General features: G+C 53.1%; 2 protein-coding genes across 8 annotated transcripts in view; both read right to left on the bottom strand.

The window, feature by feature from the left end:
- Positions 1-391: 391 nt before the first annotated feature.
- PI16 (peptidase inhibitor 16) lies at positions 392-12,095 on the bottom strand. 5 transcript variants are annotated; one of them, XM_074563991.1, is made up of 8 exons: positions 11,977-12,095; positions 11,241-11,400; positions 9,030-9,139; positions 6,309-6,527; positions 5,582-5,691; positions 4,710-4,798; positions 2,218-4,293; positions 392-1,836 (listed from the first exon to the last, which is right to left on the bottom strand). In XM_074563991.1, the coding sequence occupies exons 3-8, from the start codon at positions 9,045-9,047 to the stop codon at positions 1,694-1,696; spliced, it is 2,655 nt and encodes an 884-aa protein (XP_074420092.1). In that variant the 5' UTR covers positions 9,048-9,139; positions 11,241-11,400; positions 11,977-12,095; the 3' UTR covers positions 392-1,693. The 5 variants fall into 5 exon arrangements, with proteins under 5 accessions (XP_074420092.1, XP_074420093.1, XP_074420094.1 ...); XM_074563992.1 differs by having other exon boundaries at positions 11,241-11,374; positions 11,977-12,077; XM_074563993.1 differs by lacking the exon at positions 11,977-12,095 and adding an exon at positions 8,729-8,847 and having other exon boundaries at positions 11,241-11,276.
- The window catches only part of C21H6orf89 (chromosome 21 C6orf89 homolog), a 27,325-nt gene continuing 21,511 nt past the window's right edge, over positions 11,640-17,453 (bottom strand). For all 3 annotated transcript variants that reach the window (XM_074563995.1, XM_074563994.1, XM_074563996.1), the window contains exons 7-8: positions 16,774-16,897; positions 11,640-16,393 (exon numbers count right to left, since the gene is read on the bottom strand). In XM_074563995.1, coding sequence (XP_074420096.1) covers positions 16,308-16,393; positions 16,774-16,897 — 210 coding nt within the window. In that variant the 3' untranslated portion in view covers positions 11,640-16,307. The remainder of the gene's footprint in view (positions 16,394-16,773; positions 16,898-17,453) is intronic.

Genomic DNA, 17,453 nt, shown 5'->3' with positions numbered 1-17,453 from the left:
AAATGGGGAACCAGAAGTGCTCCAGCCCCGGTTTTGATCCTTTTTTTTTTTTTTTTTGCTCTGAGCTCTCTTCCTCTTGCTTTCCTCGCCCAAAAATTCCTGGTGGGGACACATTTTTGCTTTGCACTCAGCTGGGCGCTGGGGGAATACTGCCTACGTCATCCTCAGCCTCCTCCTCCTGCTGCTTTTACACAGGCTTAAAAACATTACGTTGCACCCCGATGCTTTTGGAAAGCCACAAAAAAACCCCAACAAACCCTTCAGCAACCCCAGGAGCCACGTTGTCTTTTAGCAATTCCACCTAAGGACACCATCGAGAGCGTTTTACAGATTGAATACGCAGGTCCCCGGCTTCCAGATCCCCCAGCGAGACACTGCACGCCCCACAAGAGACTTTCACAAGAGGATTTATTCAGTGCATGCTCTGGGGATGCACAGGACACAGCATCACGGGGGAGGACACGAGTATTGGCCTTCAGGTCGTTCTCTACCTCATCTCTTTAAGAAACCAAAGGATGCTACAGCCAGAGAAGGGCCTATGTCTTCTAACCCCTTCCACCACTCTGCAAAGCTCGTCACATATTTAACACACCTTTCTGGGAATCCTCAGGTGAAGGGAGCAGAGACATGGGGGAATAAAACACACAGTGTCCCAGACAACAAAAGTGGTCCTCCAACAAGTCCTGGAACCACCAGTAACCTCTAACATCATTCACTTGGCTCTCTCGAGCTCAATTTGTACCAGCACATGTGATGACTTGTTTCTCCTGGACCACGTTCCACCACACACAAAATATATGTCAACCGGGATCTGTATCTAAATTCAAATACACTTAAGTTATGCAAAGAAGGAAGCCATGCAGAAGAAAGCTGTAGGAAGGAGCCGGGAGCTCCTCTTTAGCACTGAAGGTTTTTCTTCTGTGCGTGCACACACGTGCAGGCACACGCGTAGAATAAAGTCGTGGCCATGGACTAACTGTGGAATGGCGGCAGAGAGCAGAAGGGAGGAGGAGGAAGGGTTGCAGAAGTGTGAGGAGGAGAAAGGAGTGGAGCTGGGTAGTACTGGCCGCAGCTGTACCAGAACCAGGAAGGAAATAGGAATCCTTTCCTGTGGAAAAAATAAAAGCGCCACTCTTTTTGGACACGGAGAGAAGAGATGAAACTTCTCCAAAATTGAGACAGACAGACACATCAGGAGGGGAAAAGAGCATTTTTGTTGGAAACTCATCCTGACAAAACACCAAACCCCACCACCATGTCTCATCTACAGACACACACCAAAACCAATGACCGTGTCTCATCGCCGCCCGGGTGGCCAAGCCATTCTGCTTTCCCTGGGGACATGGTGTGGCGGGGCCTGCCAACCACACAGGTGGGTGGGACAGCTCATCATTTCCAGTTCGGAAACAGACCAGAAGCCCAGGCTGGCTGGGAAGAAAGGAGAAGCATCCAAGGTCACCAGCATTATGGCAGGCACCCTCCTGCCCTTGGGTCTCCTTGGGAAGGGGACCAAGTCCCCACAGGACTGCCAGCTGCCCTTGGCTCGTCGGGGTTGGAGCAGATAAGGCAGTGTAAGAAGAGAGCGTGTCAACCTGAATTGTCCGTGGTGTCTCCCAAGCCTACCGGGGTTGTGGAACAACCAATGCTGAAGAAAGCCTTGGTGACTGGTGGAGGGACAGCTGAGAAAGACCATTCAAAGCAGAAGGCCCACCAGGATGAGACTGGGTAGGAGGAAGAGTGAAAGCCCCAAGCAGGTAGTTGGGGCTCCAGCTGTGGGCTGATCCATACTTGTCTGGTCTGAGTTTGTCTCCAGTTCTTCAGTGTCCAGGGCACCTGCTGGCAGAAGAGAAGAAAACACAGAGTTAGAGGGGAAGATCTGGGCAAAAGAGAAACTCCCGCTCATGCAGGTCCATCAGTGATGTGCACCAAGACACCGCGAGGTGTGAGGCAGCAGTGCACCGATCCAGCGAGGGCATGACACAGCCGGTGGGTTAGTGGGGAGCAGGCTGTAAATAAAACCATGCTTCACGAACGAGACATCCAACCAGCCCCTTCCAGTGTTAGAGGAAAGAGTGAGGAAAAGAGTTGGTGCCACATACGAGAGGAGGATCCAGAGGACCAGTTCGATACTGGTTCCTCCCAAGCGCTCTCCATGCTGCTTGGGGATCACTGAACATCTGAGTGTCCATGCCAGGACAGACTCCACAAGTACCTTACCTGAGAGGGAGGTCTGGAAAGCAGGGCTCTGCCCTCTTTTTTCTTTGGAAGATGATGTTAAGCGCAAGAAGGTGGGCTCTTCAGGGCTGAAGACCACTGACTTTGAGGGGGTTATGAGCTCAGCTTTATTGAAACCTAACTTGATCTCTGGAACAATTTGGCTGAGGGATGGAGGCGGACTGGAAAAGGCAGATTTCTCTTTCCTGTCCTCTTCTACACCTTTATTTGTTTCTGGGACTGATTTGGGGCTGAAGGCCGTGCCCATGCTTTCTAATAAGGCTGGATCCTCTGTGGTTGAGGGGCTAACAGGCTCTCCAGTGTCTACCTCTGCCTCTGCTTCTGGAGATACTTTATAATCCAGGTCTAATGTGGGCTCAAAGGAAAGAGTTAGCCCAGTTGCCTCAGTAGGACCGGGTCTTTCTGTTTCAGTGGGTTCTGGCTTTGTGGTTGTGGCAGTTTTCAGTTGTGTCTTTGCTGTTGTAGTACGTACTGGTGTTGTAGTGGTGAGTTTTGGCTTTGGTGATGTTGTAGAGGCAGGTGTTGGCTGGGCTGTAGTGGTGGTAGATGCTGGCGTGGTGGGTGTTGGCTTGGCTGTGGCAGGTTTTGTCTTAGCTACAGTTGTGGTGGGTGCTGGCTTGGCTATAGTGGTGGTGGGTTTTGCTGTGGTGGGTGTTGGCTTGGCTGTAGTGGTGGTTGTGGTGGGTTTCAGTGTGGTGGGTGCTGGTTTGACTATAGTAGTGGTTGGGGTGGGTTTCAGTGTGGTGGGTGTTGCTTTGACCATAGTGGTGGTTGAGGTGGGTTTCGGTGTGGTGGGCATTGGCTTGGCTGCAGTGGTTGTTGTGGTGGGTTTTGGTGTGGTGGGTGTTGGCTTGGGTATTGTGGTTGTTGACTTGGTGGTAGGGGTAGTTGTGGTGGGTTTTGGTGTGGTGGGTGTTGGCTTGGTGGTAGGGGTGGTTGTGGTGGGTTTTGGTGTGGTGGTTGGCTTAGGGGTAGTGGTAGTTGTAGTGGGTTTTGGCGTGGTGGTTGTTGGCTTGGCGGTAGTGGTAGTTGTGGTGGGTTTTGGTGTGGTGGTGGTTGGCTTAGGGGTAGTGGTAGTTGTAGTGGGTTTTGGTGTGGTGGTTGTTGGCTTGGCGGTAGTGGTAGTTGTGGTGGGTTTTGGTGTGGTGGTGGTTGGCTTAGGGGTAGTGGTAGTTGTAGTGGGTTTTGGCGTGGTGGTTGGCTTAGGGGTAGTGGTAGTTGTAGTGGGTTTTGGCGTGGTGGTAGTTGGCTTGGTGGTAGTGGTAGTTGTAGTGGGTTTTGGCGTGGTGGTTGTTAGCATGGTGGGCTTTGGCTTGGCAGTAGTGCTGCTGGGTGCTAGCAGTGTGGGTTTTGGCTTGGCTGGGGTTGTTGTTGGGAGCGTGGTTGTAAGTTTTGGCTTTGGTGCCGTTGTGATCGGTGCTAGTGTTGCAGGTTTTGGCTTGGCTGTGGTTGGGAGCGTGGCTGTAGTCGGGAGTGTTGTTGTGGGTGGTGGCTTGGCTGTGGTTGTGGTGGGGAGCATGGTTGTGGGTGGTGGCTTGGCTGTGGTGGGGAGCGTGGGCTCTGGCTTGGCTGTGGTGGGGAGCGTGGTTGTGGGTTTTGGCTTGGCTGTGGTGGGGAGCGTGGTTGTGGGTTTTGGCTTGGCTGTGGTGGGGAGCGTGGTTGTGGGTGGTGGCTTGGCTGTGGTGGGGAGCGTGGTTGTGGGTGGTGGCTTGGCTGTGGTGGGGAGCGTGGTTGTGGGTGGTGGCTTGGCTGTGGTGGGGAGCGTGGTTGTGGGTTTTGGCTTGGCTGTGGTGGGGAGCGTGGTTGTGGGTGGTGGCTTGGCTGTGGTGGGGAGCGTGGTTGTGGGTGGTGGCTTGGCTGTGGTGGGGAGCATGGTTGTGGGTGGTGGCTTGGCTGTGGTGGGGAGCGTGGTTGTGGGTGGTGGCTTGGCTGTGGTGGGCACTGGTGTTGTGGGTGCTGGTTTGGCTGTGGTTGTGGGTTTTGGCATGGCTGTGGTTGGGGTGGATGGGCTTGCCTTTGTTGTCACAGAGGCTGGAGTGGTCTCTTCTACAGTGGGTTCTGGTAAGAGACGAAAAGTGCCATGGGTTAGGGCTGGGGTCAGCTGACCTCAACAGCTCCCCTGCTCTGAGCAGGGCCAGCAGAAACCAGTGGGGGTGTGTGAAGCAGCAGCCGACCCTTTTCAGGTCACTCTGGGCCATCCCCCACTCTGAGGTCCCAACCTGGAGACATCTCGTCTGCCTCACACAACCTCCTGCCCCTCAAGGGGCATCCTCATGGGGCAACAATTGCTGGCTAAGGTCGTGCGAGGTCCTTGTCTGATCCTCCTCATCTCGAGGCAGCTGACCTGTCTTAGGGGCTGCCGTCGCACCTGATGTGTCATGGTCCAGCCCTGGGACTGCTGGGCCAGGACTTCCTGAAAGCTCCAGGTGGGTTTAGAGCTTGGAGCCCAACCCACAAGGGTTCACTTCACTTACCACACAAGGAGTTGACACAGACTCTGCCCTCGGGACACTGCGAGCATGAGGGTCCTTCCTTGTACGGCTTTCGGCCTTTCATATTACCCCTGGAAGCAGAAGACGGCGGCGTGAGGAGAGAGGGAAACACCCATCCCAAAGAGGGGGCTTGAGTCAACTCGAATATCCCAGCCAAGCCAAAACTCAGGATTAATGTAAAAATCAGGTCTTGGTCTCCTGCCACAGAGTGTCAGTGCCGTTTACTCAACAGCCTGACCTCAAGGCTGCTAAAACCAGGGGAGACAGCTCCATGGACCAGCTCCTTCACCACCCCCTAGAATGGAGCAGATGATGGGCACTGAGACAGGAGCAGAAGGGAGACAAAATCACAAGACCCCTAAGAAGGTCTGCAGCAACTGGCTGCTCTTGTTGGTCTCAGCAGCTCCAAGCAAGTGGTCCCCAAGGCTAGTCCCAGGGCCTTGCAAGCAGGCACCCACCTCTCCTCCCACATTCAACCCTTCCTGCTGGTGCAAACGTGCTTCTCCATCCCAGGCAACTGCTGCTGCTGGCAGGGAAGAACAAGGCATGGAGCAGGGAGCTGCCGGTTGTATCCTCAGCATCAGCCTTGGGTGGCTCTCAGGGGGAACTCCCTCCCCGGGTCTGCACCAGGAGCTGAACCAGACCTCAGTAATCGCAATCATGGGCAAGGATCACCAGACAACCCTTCCTTCCTTTGTGACCAACCCAAGATAACAAAAGCCTTTCTTGGAATTGCTTTGTTTTTATTTCTGAACAAGGCCAAATCCTGCTCTGCTATAGGGACTGAAGGAAGGACATTTCCAGCACAGAAACCCCGTCAAGAAGCACCAAGCCACGTGAGCCACGGGACTTACGGGGGATAGTAGTTGCAAACAAGCAGGTACATGTCCTCTGTTTCGATTCCTTCGATCTTCTCGCAAAACTTTGACCCACAGCCGATCTGATGCGTGCTTGCCCAGACCACCTGAGGCAAAGACCAGGGGTGAAGGTGAGGTGATTGGGTGAAGGCAGGTGCCCTGTTGGCAGCCTGGTCCCCAGCCTTGAAAGCTGCTGTCACTATACTAATGTCCCCCTCATCTCTTAGTGTGCGCCCCAGATCCCACACCCTCACGTTGCTTTAGCATTCAGGATCCTGCCCCTTGCTCCTGTCTGCACCACCTTCCCAACCTCGGGCTGCAGCCCCCTTATCCGAGTGTCCCAGCTTTCCTACCACAGAGTCCACCCCGGTAGAGCATCACCATCTCGGCTTTGGTTCTGGAACCTTCCATCCATCCATCCATCCTCGTATTTACCACCACCATCTCTGCTCCTCCTTGCTCCCACCCAAACCGTGAAGAAACAGAGACTTCATATCTCTGCCCGAGACAAACTGGCACCCAGCTCTGCCAAGGAGCCAAAAAAAAGGGCTGCACAGCTTGTTTAAAAGAGGTCTTCTCCAAAAAGGCTGGTCATGGCTGGCACCATGCCCACGTCCCCCTGTATCATTCTGATTCCCGCCCGGTTCCTCACGCCTTTGCAATGACTCTGGGGGCCCAGCTCCTTTCCCAACAACCCCATCCCTCCGCCCCACCGACTCGGTACCTGGGTGTAGTGGCCACACATCTGCCCGGGGACACACGTGGAAGTCGTCAGGTTGTAGTATTTCTCCTCCCCATTCCAGTCTTCCACCGCGAATTCTAGGTCCAGGGTTGGGGCCATAGCGAAGAGGTTTTCCCCTCGTCTGCCCCTCTCCTTGTTGTGGTCCCAGATGCACTTCTCTGCGTAAGCTTGAGCAAAGGCCTCCAGCTCCGTGTCCCAGCTCTGGAAGAAACTCGGCGTCAGCACACAGAGAGGGACACCAGGCTCTCCAACATACACAAGGATGCGTACCAAGGACCCCTGGACTCTCTGGCCACAATTTTCCCATTCACGTGTAAAACTCAAATTCTTACCCGCTACGTGGGTGTCTCTGAGTGTCCTCTGAGGAGTCCTCAGGAGAGGGGAGCTCCTCAGTCAGTCCCAGCACAACCCAAACCTTAGCTTATAGGGCAAATAGGTGAAGGTCAGTGCATCAGCACGACTCTCACAACCTTGCCTGGAGCATCTCTAACATCATCATGGACCACCTCTCAGCGTGGAGAAACTGTGAAGTTGGATGGAGGAAGGGAGGAAACTCCCCCTGGGTCACACAGGAGGGGACATCCCTCTTTGACCAGGGTGAGGACGGGAGGGGAGCAGGACACACCTCCCCTAGCAGCTGCACAGAGCCTGGGAGCACACACTCCTGGGAAACATCATCTGTTTGCCTGGATGTGAGATGCGGCCGGCTGCCAGGAGCCCCCTCCGGAGCGGCAGCGGCCCCACCGCCAGCTGAGCCCACCGGCCCACGGTCCCCTGCTGACCGCATTGACATGCAGGAGGAGGAGGAGGAGGAGAGGAGAAGAGGTTTTCTCACAGGGAGACATGCAGGGAACCCTACACTGCAGCTGTTTGGACCGTCCTTGCGCCATTTGATGGAGACAGCAGCTTTGCTTCTGCATCGGGCTGGAAGGCAGCCCAGCAAACAGCGGGTCCTGAGGGGGGACCTTCCCAAACAGAGCCAGGGCTGGATCCAAAGGGGGACAGAGCATGGCGCTGCTGCAGGACATGTCACCCTTGCGGTGTCGAGGGGACACCAAGCAGCAGCGCTAAGGGACCGGGGGAGAAGGAAACACCAAAACATCTGGATGGGGGCACAGAATGTTGGTTGACCTCCCACCGTGGCCCCAAGCCAGGCTGAGAGCGATGGCTGGAAACCCTGTTTGGGGAGTGCACACCCCTCTGGCACGGAGCTGGGCTCCAGAATCTGAGACTCACACCTGCAGGATTTGCCTCATTAAAAAAGAAAAGTAGCTTTAGGCTACGTATCCCCCACTTCCCCCCCCATCGCCTAACTATTTCCACAGCAACCAGAGCCGTGTCCCAAACAGAAGCGCGGGGTGACCTCAGCCGGGCACGGTGCCACCGCAGCAGGTGAGCTCGGAGGCGAAGGCAGCCCAAGCAAACATCCCAGGAGGGAGGCGAGGACGGCGCTCTCACGGAAAACCTCTACCAAGAAATTGTCAGGGCTGCCGTAAGCTGAATGTTCCTTGCGCTTCAAAAATAAAAGCCTTTGGCTCTGGGCTGCGAGTGGGTCCCCCGTGTTTAAGCAGAAAGCAAGCAACGCTGCGGCGGGGAGCACCTCAAAGCACGCGATCTGCAATCAAAGCTTCAGCCGGCAGCAGCAGTCACCGGTTCAGAATTGCCGCTGCCTCAAGAACCTTGAGAGATTGTTTCCCTCAGGCTTTTTCTAAGACCTTAGCTCCAAATCCCTTATTCTCCAACTTTTCCATGCCTTGCTCTGGTGGGTGTCCGTGGGATCACGGTGATCGGGGTTCTGGCTCTGTCCCCTTTGAGTCTGAAGGCACCGGTCAGCCCTCCTATGCCTGAATATCGCTTCTTGCTTCCTTTGCTCTGTAAGCTCCCATTTACCAGCCCACAAAGGTTTAATTCAGCCTGGGCAACTTTTGGGCCAGGCAGAGAGGTCTCCTCCAAGCTCACCATGACCGAAAGAGCAAAGCATTCCAACTATCCGTGATAAACAGTTGTTGTCCTCCTCCTCCTCCTCCACGCGCATTGCAAACAGTGAGAAAAATCACATGTGGTGCAAGATAAAACACGATAGCCAAATTTTAATCAAATCAAGGGTCCGAGTAAGACAAAAAGCAGCACCAGCTCCAGAACTCCTTTTGGCTGCCACTGCGGCTACACGTGATGGTGTAGAAACCTGACTCGGTTTCCCCAAGCAAAATGGGGGACCCCTCACCTCCAAGAAAGCCACACACAAGTCATGGAGGGGATCAGCAGCACGACGGAAAGCCCCAATAACTGAGTGACCCGGTTGTCATGTGCGAAGTTGGTGTCCCCTCCCATAGACAAAAGCCCCGCAAAGGCAAACACCCCAGACGGCAGGATCCCCCCTCCAGCCCACGGCGATGTCTCACCTGCCTTTGCTCCCCATCACCAGGAGCACTCCCATGAGTGAGACCTGCAGCGCTCTGGCACAGAGCATCAGGGGACTCGGATCACACTTAGGAACTTCCACAAACAATCAAAGGCAACTCTATGGGTGAAAGGAAACTCATCTCTTTAGAGGCAATTTAGGGAACCCCTCCATTGCTGCCTGGCTGTAACCCTACAGAGGAATTGCCCTGTCTCCCCTAAAGAAAACTCTCCCAGCATTAAGATCGAAGCTCGCGCTACACAAACACCCTCTGACATTCCCCTGCAAGAAAAGCCACTTACCATCTTCAGCATATCCATAGCAGGAGGAGAGACCTGGGAGCGGTATTTATTGTGCCCATCCAAGATTATCTGCTTTTCTTCATCGCTCAGGGACCAGCTCAGCTCCAGCGCTGTGAGCAACAGGAAAACAGGAGGAAGACCTGAGCTCAGCATCGTGCAGCCAGCTTCTGCTCTTAGCAGCCCACGGCTCTGGCAGTCACATTTAAAGCACCTCCCAAAAGCAAGGAACACCCAACAGCTTGAAGATTGGGGAGGAAATGTATTTCTTTATTAGAGCAGACTTTCGGAGCCACGCGGTACACACCCATCTCACATATCGGCCGTGATGGAGAAGCTGCAGTACGGCCGGTGCCAACGAGCGCGCGTGGTCCGCTCCCCGAGACAGACCCTGTGCCTGATTCGTAATCCCCAAATCGAAATATTTTCATCCCAGCCTCTGCCGCTCCAACCCTCAGATGTCGACTTAGCCCTCAGTTACAGGTCCTCTCTTCTACCCCCTGCCCCTGTTCTCTTAAACTATAATAATAATCATCATCCCTAAGCAACCGGCAAAGCCCTGTTTTACACAAGGGTCCATCCTCCCCTGTCCCTGGAACGCAGCTGTGTCTAGAAACGAAGGCAGCAAGATGCAACTGCTGAGAGTGGTTTGCAGCGTAGGAACTCCCCAGCTGGGAGCCAGAGCCCACCTCATCCAGCCCTGAGCCTGTGCCCCGGCCGTGTTGGGGAGAAAGCTGTGGGCAACTGGGGAATAGCCCCCCTGGGGCTCCCCCCGCCTGCTGGGAAGGGGGGCGGGTAAGCAGAGGGTTGATGCCCCTTCCCTGTGCCAACAGGAGAAGGGTGAGCAGGAGAGGAAGAAGAGGATACAGAGGTGAAATTGCCCCCCAAAAGGGGAGCCAGCCTACAGCTGCCTTCGGGGCTGGCTGGAATAACCAGCCTTTGGCTCTGCGGGGCCAGGCTGTGCTCCGTCCCCAGGCAGACACCTGGGGGGCTCAGCACCAGGTGTCCCCAATCACCCTGCCACGGAGACTGCCCGGCAGAGACCCTCCAGCCTCTTCCTCCCCATTGGAGATTGTGCAACCACCCGGCCCTGCTCCAGGCGCTGCCCTGGGGGACTGCAGGCAGTTAGAACGGATCCGCAGGTGGGCAGCTCTGGCAGAGCCAAGTTCATCACATGCTGGTGGCTCTGCCTCCCCCTTTCCCCTCCTGGCTCCCCAGGCAATGCTTTGCCATTTTTCCCTTTGTGGATCACCTCTCTTGACACAATAGCTCTCCTACGGCCCCCCAGATCTCCTACCTCTGCGTATTATCATCTCCATCAGGTCCAGGGTCTACCATACTCTCAACAGTGCAATTTCTGCAAGCAGGGTCTGAGGCTCACATCTCAACAACCTCTCGTCAACCCATCTGGTCAAAGGAGAGGTTCCCATTTATTGCTAAGGTGAACTGGAATCTGGGTCAAGGCAAACCTGTCTCCATCATGAGACACCTCCAAAGCTCTGCTGCTGCATCTCCAGAGACCTGGAGAAACAACTAGCAAGGGCCAACACTGGCTCCAGCTCCTGTGGGCCAGCTCGCTGCGGCATGGCTTACGAGGAACACGGCAGTGCTGAGAAGACCCCAAAACACACACCGCTCCCTGCAAATGTGACATGGAGACGAAGGGCCAAGCTCCACATAGCCCCTGGCACTACAGCATCCTGACGAAGCCTCGCAGAAGATAGCACAGCAACAAGGATCAAGGGAATGGGACACGCAGTGCTTGTGGGCAAGAGAAAAACAGCCCTGGAGGAGCCACAACCGGGGCACGTGGCCGGTGCGGGAAACGTGAGGAACAGCCGATGCGTTTGGCAAGGTCAGGCGCGGCTGCTGGCAAAGGGGGTGCGGGGCCATTTCTCAACTCCCCAACCTGCCCCCGACAGCTCTTTCTGGAGCCAATGTCTGAAGCATTAACAGCCCAAGGTCCAAGCCCCACCCTGGAGCTGACAAGCTGGTGTCCAGCCGGCATTAGGTAAGCGCATGAGGAATGCGGCTTTCCTTCTGCTCACTCAAAGAACAGCCCGTCCACCGCACCCCCAGGAGCCAGCACAGGGGACAGGAGCTGAACGCCGACACCTGATGGGGTGTGTGGGGTCTGCCTCAAGGCTGGTGGGCTCCAGGAAGGCCCAACTCTTCCCTGCAGGAGCAAGGAAGCCAGGTTTTCTACTGACTCACGTCTCGAGGGTCTTCAGCGTGGCTTCTCTGGCGTCTAACAAGGCTAACGCATCGTCTTGGGAGCAGCAGGATCTTTCTCTACTTGCCTCTAAGAGCTCATCGTCTTCTGCCCCTCAGGGTTTGGCTGAAACAAGCTGGATTTGTGAAGGACGGGCAGAGGCTGTTATTAGGAAGGAGGAACAGGCAGAGCTGTTGCATCCACTTTGTTTAGGGAACCAGGCTAAAACTGACAAAACATTTGCCAAAGTGTTTCTTTCGACATTTTCCAAACTGAAGTGTTCCAGCTTTTCACTTAAAATGACACTTCTGCTTAGAAAAAGTGCCCTAAAAAGGGTCAGATAACCCCTTAGTGGCAGACATGCAACATGAAAAGAAAATAAAGCAGGAAAGAGGAAAAGGTGCGTTAAACACTTGTATTTAATTGCAAAAAGTAAAAACTTTTTTTTTTATTCTTCTTACATACAAATCTCATTTATTTACACACTTTACAGGCTTTTTCCAAGTATTTACAAAGTTTGCAATATATTAAATTATGACCATCCGTAAAATTCTGCATTAAGTGCATATTTACATTCTTTTTTTTTTTTTTTTCTTTTTTTAATCCACCACTGAATTTATAGTGTTCAGCATTGAAACAGTCTTTATGCATATATAGCTTTACCTCCTGGCACCCCTGAGCCTTTATAACCTGCCTCCCCTCCCTGCAGACAAAGAGATAATGCTAAAAATAAATCACCTGTCAGTTGTCTGAATCTCCAAAGCAAAGGGGAAGTCCAGCATCTCCCTTGTTTAAGCTCAGCAGGACAGTAAATCTATCCTTTACGAGGAGGAGTTTCCTGAAGAGGAGAATATAGAGTTCTACACACAAAAAAAATTTACGAAGAGGAGAAAGTTTGGTTCGCAGGAAGCAAAAGCTTTTTGCGTCCCCACCAAAACTGGCCTCACCCCAGAAAGCGCTCGGTTCCCCGGGGCTGAACATGGACCACCGAGCCTGGGACTGGGCTGACCCTGCCAATGTCCCTCCCCGGAGCAGCATTCCCGGTGTGAACACAGGGGTTTAAAGGCAGGAGGATCACAGCTTTCTGAGCAGCTGGTGTTCACAGAGCTCGTATGTTTAATAACAAGATGCTCTCCTGCTCCTCACCTCCTCTCGCTCCGGGTGTTCCCACGCTGCGAGCAGGATTTGCCGTGGAAGGGTGGACAAGGCTTGCTGCTAGAAAGCCGGGGAGGCCAGCCACGAGAGAAGGGAGGTGCTTTGATCCAGCCCAGTAAAACCAGTTTCTCTGCCAGATCATTACGGCAAAAGGACTAGCGGGAGAAGCTAAAGGCCCAAATTCCCGGGAAACCCGACCCTAGAAAGCTCTCCGGGGTTTTGCAAAGGGAGTTTGAGGCTGGGATCTGCAGAGCTGCCTTGGGGGAATTTGTGTGTGCAATGCCAGTGCGGAGGGGAAAAAAAACAACACAGAAAGAAGAAAAAAAAAAAAAAAAAGAATCAATAGAAACTGGCAGCTTGGCTCCCGTAGGGGATGCTGATTTCCTGGTACTGAAGTACATAATAATACTCCTTTCTCCCCCTTTCAGTTACCCTGAGTTCAGGACTGACTGAGAGCAACAGGTCAATGACCCCTGCTTTTGGAAACCAGCTTTAAACCACGATCCTCCTGCCCAGCTGACAGGCAACAGCCCATCTTTCCAGCCTGACAAGGAGAGCAATGACCCCTCTCCGCATCTCTGCCCACGAGGTTTTTCGGGTAGCACCGATTTCCGCGCCTCGCTGGTGTGATTTCAGAGCTGCTTTGCAGCCTCTGGCACGGTGGGCGAGTAGGAGTCCATCTCCCAGCTCCCAGGCAGAGAGCTCTGAAGCACGCAAGCAGATTTTTAAAAAGCTAGGATGCAGGCAGCGAGCAAGCACCCCTCTGAGCTGGGCAGGGTGGGGAGTGGGGGATTGTCCAAACCAGCTTGGATACGCGCAAGTGTCAAAGTGAAGCTAGAGGTGAGGGAGACCACGATGGGACACACACCCTCTGTGACTCATCCGATCACATCTGTCCCGCAATGCATCGATAGCTGAGAAAACAGCCACGTTCCCCCCAGTCCAGCCCCAGCAGATCGCTAGGAGCTGCCAGGAACTCTAGGGAAGCCACAGCCTCCTGCAGCCATTGCAAAGGCTCTGTGAAGCCAGAGCCCTGGATGAGGAAGACGACCAGGGCTCGCTTGCAGCCATTTGGCCAAGGTGTCAACACCTCCTTTCGGCCATCCGAGTTTTGCCGCTTTGGCTTCACCTCTGAGTTTTCCATCCCGGCTCCTTGCCCACGTTGCGATGCGGAAGGCGTTAGCACTACTTCTCTGGCAGCAGAAGACAGGAGCTGCTCTAGAAGCCATGCTACAGACCGGGGCTCCGCACTCAACAGCGGCCAGGGCCAAAATCGGCTCTTTATCAGCAGGAGAATTGCCCTCCTGTTTCAGTTTAGCAGCTAATTCCTTACAGCTTTTGGAAGAGGAAGAGAAAATATACTGGAAGTTTAAAAACAAATGATGTAAACTCCAAAGGGAGTGAGGTTGGGACATATGCAATGTATCGCCTAGACACAGATCTGGAAACTTATGCAGAGACCATAAAGTGCACTTGGAAAGCTGATCTGCAAACAGTCCAGATTCACCATCTTCTGTCCAACCAGCTGCAACTCTTTGCGGAGGGGAGAAGCAATACGTGAGAGCACTTTTGCTAAATAGGCACAAACCTGCCCTAGAACCGCCCCTTTCCCCCCAATCTAAACAGCAACCGTAAATCGATCCATTTTCTCCAATTCTTCCCAAAGGAGCCAGACAGCCACAATGGCTTAAGTGCGACTCACAAAATACAGGCATTTCGCAGACACTTGAGAATTGTCTCCACAGCTTTTTTACAAGTTACATTCAAGGACACTTAGAAGGAAGAGCATCACCAAACCACCTGCGATCTCAGCACTAATGGCTCCAGCAGGTTCTCTCCCCACGCATCTCCAACCAAACGCTCTGCAGAAAGGGACCAGGTACAAAACCAGTAAGAGGTGAAGTAACCCCGTCAGCCTTTGAATTTGACTTGAGAAGCTGCCAAAGTGTAAATAGCAACAGTCACTAACAAGGCCCTAATTCTGCCATCACCAAACTCCCAAATTTCCATGAACTAAGCCCCAGGCTTTAAGAGGAGGGAGAGGGGTGGTGTGTGCACATGTGTGTGTGTCTTGGCATGTACAAGATCGCAGGTAGTGTCACAAGTGTAAAACACACCCCAAGCATTAACAATACTAACAGAAGCCTTATTAATCCCATTCCCTTTAATATTTTGCTACAAATTAAATCAGTCCTTTTCTCTTCTAAGAGAGTCAGACTCTCTCCCTTTGGTTCTATTAAATCTGGTCCGTGTTTGTCCAGTGTCGAGGGCCATGCACACAGGCTGACATGGGTGCTGCCGCTGTTCTTATTCGTTTACAGGAGAAAAACAAGGGTTATGCATAGAAATGTTTGTAGTGTCAAGGCCTCAAACTAAATTCTTTGGAGCAGGAGCTGGCCTCTGCCTTATGCTTGTACAGGAGCCAGACGTGGTCATCCCACTTGGCAGCTTTTGTCAGGCCCTAATAAGATTAATACCACGTTTGCTCCCATTCTCCTGGTCTTTTTCAAAAACAAAGGCTGGACAGACATTTTTCCAATCTGTCATTTTACGCGTACCTAAAATATTTACAGAGGAAAAGGTTCTCACTCGTGAGAACAGAGTTAAATTGCTTTCAAACAAAACCCCTCCCAATTCCATATTAACAAGTGTGAGAGTATGTCCTGAACCGCAGCCCTGGCCTATGAGTTCAGCCTCACACATCTGTAAATGATCTTCAACAGCAGGATCAGACCCAAAGGATCAGACTTGGAAGGGACCACAGCATCCGCGGCCTGCAAACACTGAAACCGAGCCTCTCTCAGGGCATTGGATAAAGCAGTGCTCAAGCAACAGGAAGCATGCGAAGGCAGCTTGGAAAGGACTCAGGAAAAACCAATGTTCGTTCTGAAGACAGAGTTCCAGGTCTGGAAGAAGTCGATGCAAAAAAAATGCCAGGGATGAGGAAACTTTCGGGTGCTCCCGTAGGTACCCTGGGCCAGGAACGCAGGCAGCACCTCTCAAAGCAAGGAGCATATGAACATGGTGCAGCCCTGGTGTGTCTCAGGTACACGATCAGAAGGTGAAACTTGTACAGAGCTGCTCTGCACCCAGCCCCATCTACATCCACAACTACTGCACTCTCAGCACCATCCCCACTAAAACTTGCATCAGGATTTTTGTAGGAAAGGAGGCGAAGGGGGGGAAAAAAGAAGCAGCACAGCCACTATTTGATTCACTCACAACCTGCTGATAGAGAACCGCAGAAGAGTGACCACAAGACACAAAGAAGAGGCCTGAACAGATTCTTTTGGTACAAGAACAACGCAGTGGGTGAGGGTCTCTGCCCCGAAGCTTCAAGGCTCATCTCAGCCCTGGAGCACGGAGCCGACATGGGCTTTACAGGGTACACTACTGAGGCACACAGCTACGTACGTGATGGAGAGATGGGGTGAAGCTGGGACACGTCACCAATTCATTCCCTTTATAGAGCTGGCCTGACAAGACAGGCTCAAAGCCTCCTCCTCAGGAGGAACGTACACAGCAATGTCACACACCCCCTCCACTCCCAGACCCCCCCCGGAAGTTTCAGAAGTGCCATAATCCACAAAGGACACAAGGTGAATCTCATCCTGAGAAATCCCTCTGTTGTTCATGGAAAAAAAAAAAAACCTTTGCTGCAAACCCAGGGCTTACCTGAGGGGACAGGGAAGGTCATAAATAGCTTGAGCTTCTCCCAAAATACATTTGAGGAAAGGCAAAGAATTACCTCGAGGGTCAGGAAAACAGTCATTTTTAAACACTGTAAACATGCAGCGTGGCAAAGCTGCCTGCCCCAGTTGCCCCAGCTCTATCGCTTTCAAGACATTGCCTTGGCTTCAAAGCTGAAAGTCTTCTTGTCCTGGAAACAGCTCTGTTTTCCCGCCTCACTGTTCTTAGCTAGCAGCTCCGTCACAAACAACCGCCGGCTCTGTCCCTTTGGCCATGAAGCTCATCGTCCAGTAATCTGCGCTGGCATAACCTTTGGAAGACGCAATAGAGGCCAAATTAGAGGAATCCATGTTTAACGACTGCTCGCATTTCCCATGAACCGATGGGGGTAGGCAGAAGCTCTTTGGAAAGACACTGCCCTCAATGACATGCTGGGTTTGTAACACCCAGCAGAGCATTGAGTCTTGTGTGGCCCATACTGTTCAGTTTTCACACCGAGCATCTCATCATATCCCGTTGTTTGTGTTCCAGGCCACAAACTCCCAGTCACTCCTCCACACAAGCAGGTACACACCAGTTTGGAGGCGGTAATGGCACACAGAGGTGTCAGACAGAAAAGACCCAGTTGGAAGCAGTCTCCTGACTCCGAGGGATCTCCCAGACCCTGCATGCTACAGCCACAGTACTCACCCAGGTCTCCAGCTTCCAGCTCCACCTTGAACATCTCACAGTGTCCTCTGCACGTGTCCAGAGGTACAACAGTCAGGGTGAGCTGTCCACTTCCAACAGCAAAGAGGCTGTGCAGGCTGTAGCTCTAGGATGAGAGGACAATATTTCAAAAGCATTCCTAGCTCTCCTTGGGTCTGTCTGATCAAACCAGGGGCCAGTCACTGCCCTGCCGCAAGGTGAGACAGTGCAAACCGCAGATTTGCTTCTCATCCCAGCTACCAGCGGATCATAGCTGGGGTCAGCTGCATGCAAGGGTCCTCCTCCCCTCTTCTGTCCAAGGCAATACAGGCCCTCCACACCCAAAAAGCCCACAAGAAAACGGAGGAGGAGATCAGGCTAGAAGCCCGAACTGTCAGTGAAACGTCCCCATGGCAGGTATCTCAGAATGGGTGACACTTACTGCCAGAAACCGCTCCTAAAATGCAACTCTTCAATGAATTCTGCCCAACCGTGCACAAAAAGACCATCCCTCATCCAGCTACAGAGCAAGGCCAGGACGTGAATGTGAAAGGAGCTGGGACACCACGCGGGCATCTGTAGCTGCTGAGGGAGATGGATGCGGGGTACCGGTACCACCCAAAAGAAACTAGACGCGACTTCTGGGTGGTACAGCAACCTTGAGATGTCCCAGAACTGATACC

The sequence above is a fragment of the Larus michahellis genome, chromosome 21 (assembly GCF_964199755.1).
Source record: "Larus michahellis chromosome 21, bLarMic1.1, whole genome shotgun sequence".
NCBI classification, from domain to species: domain Eukaryota; kingdom Metazoa; phylum Chordata; class Aves; order Charadriiformes; family Laridae; genus Larus; species Larus michahellis.
This window is presented reverse-complemented; position numbering and strand designations above follow the sequence as displayed.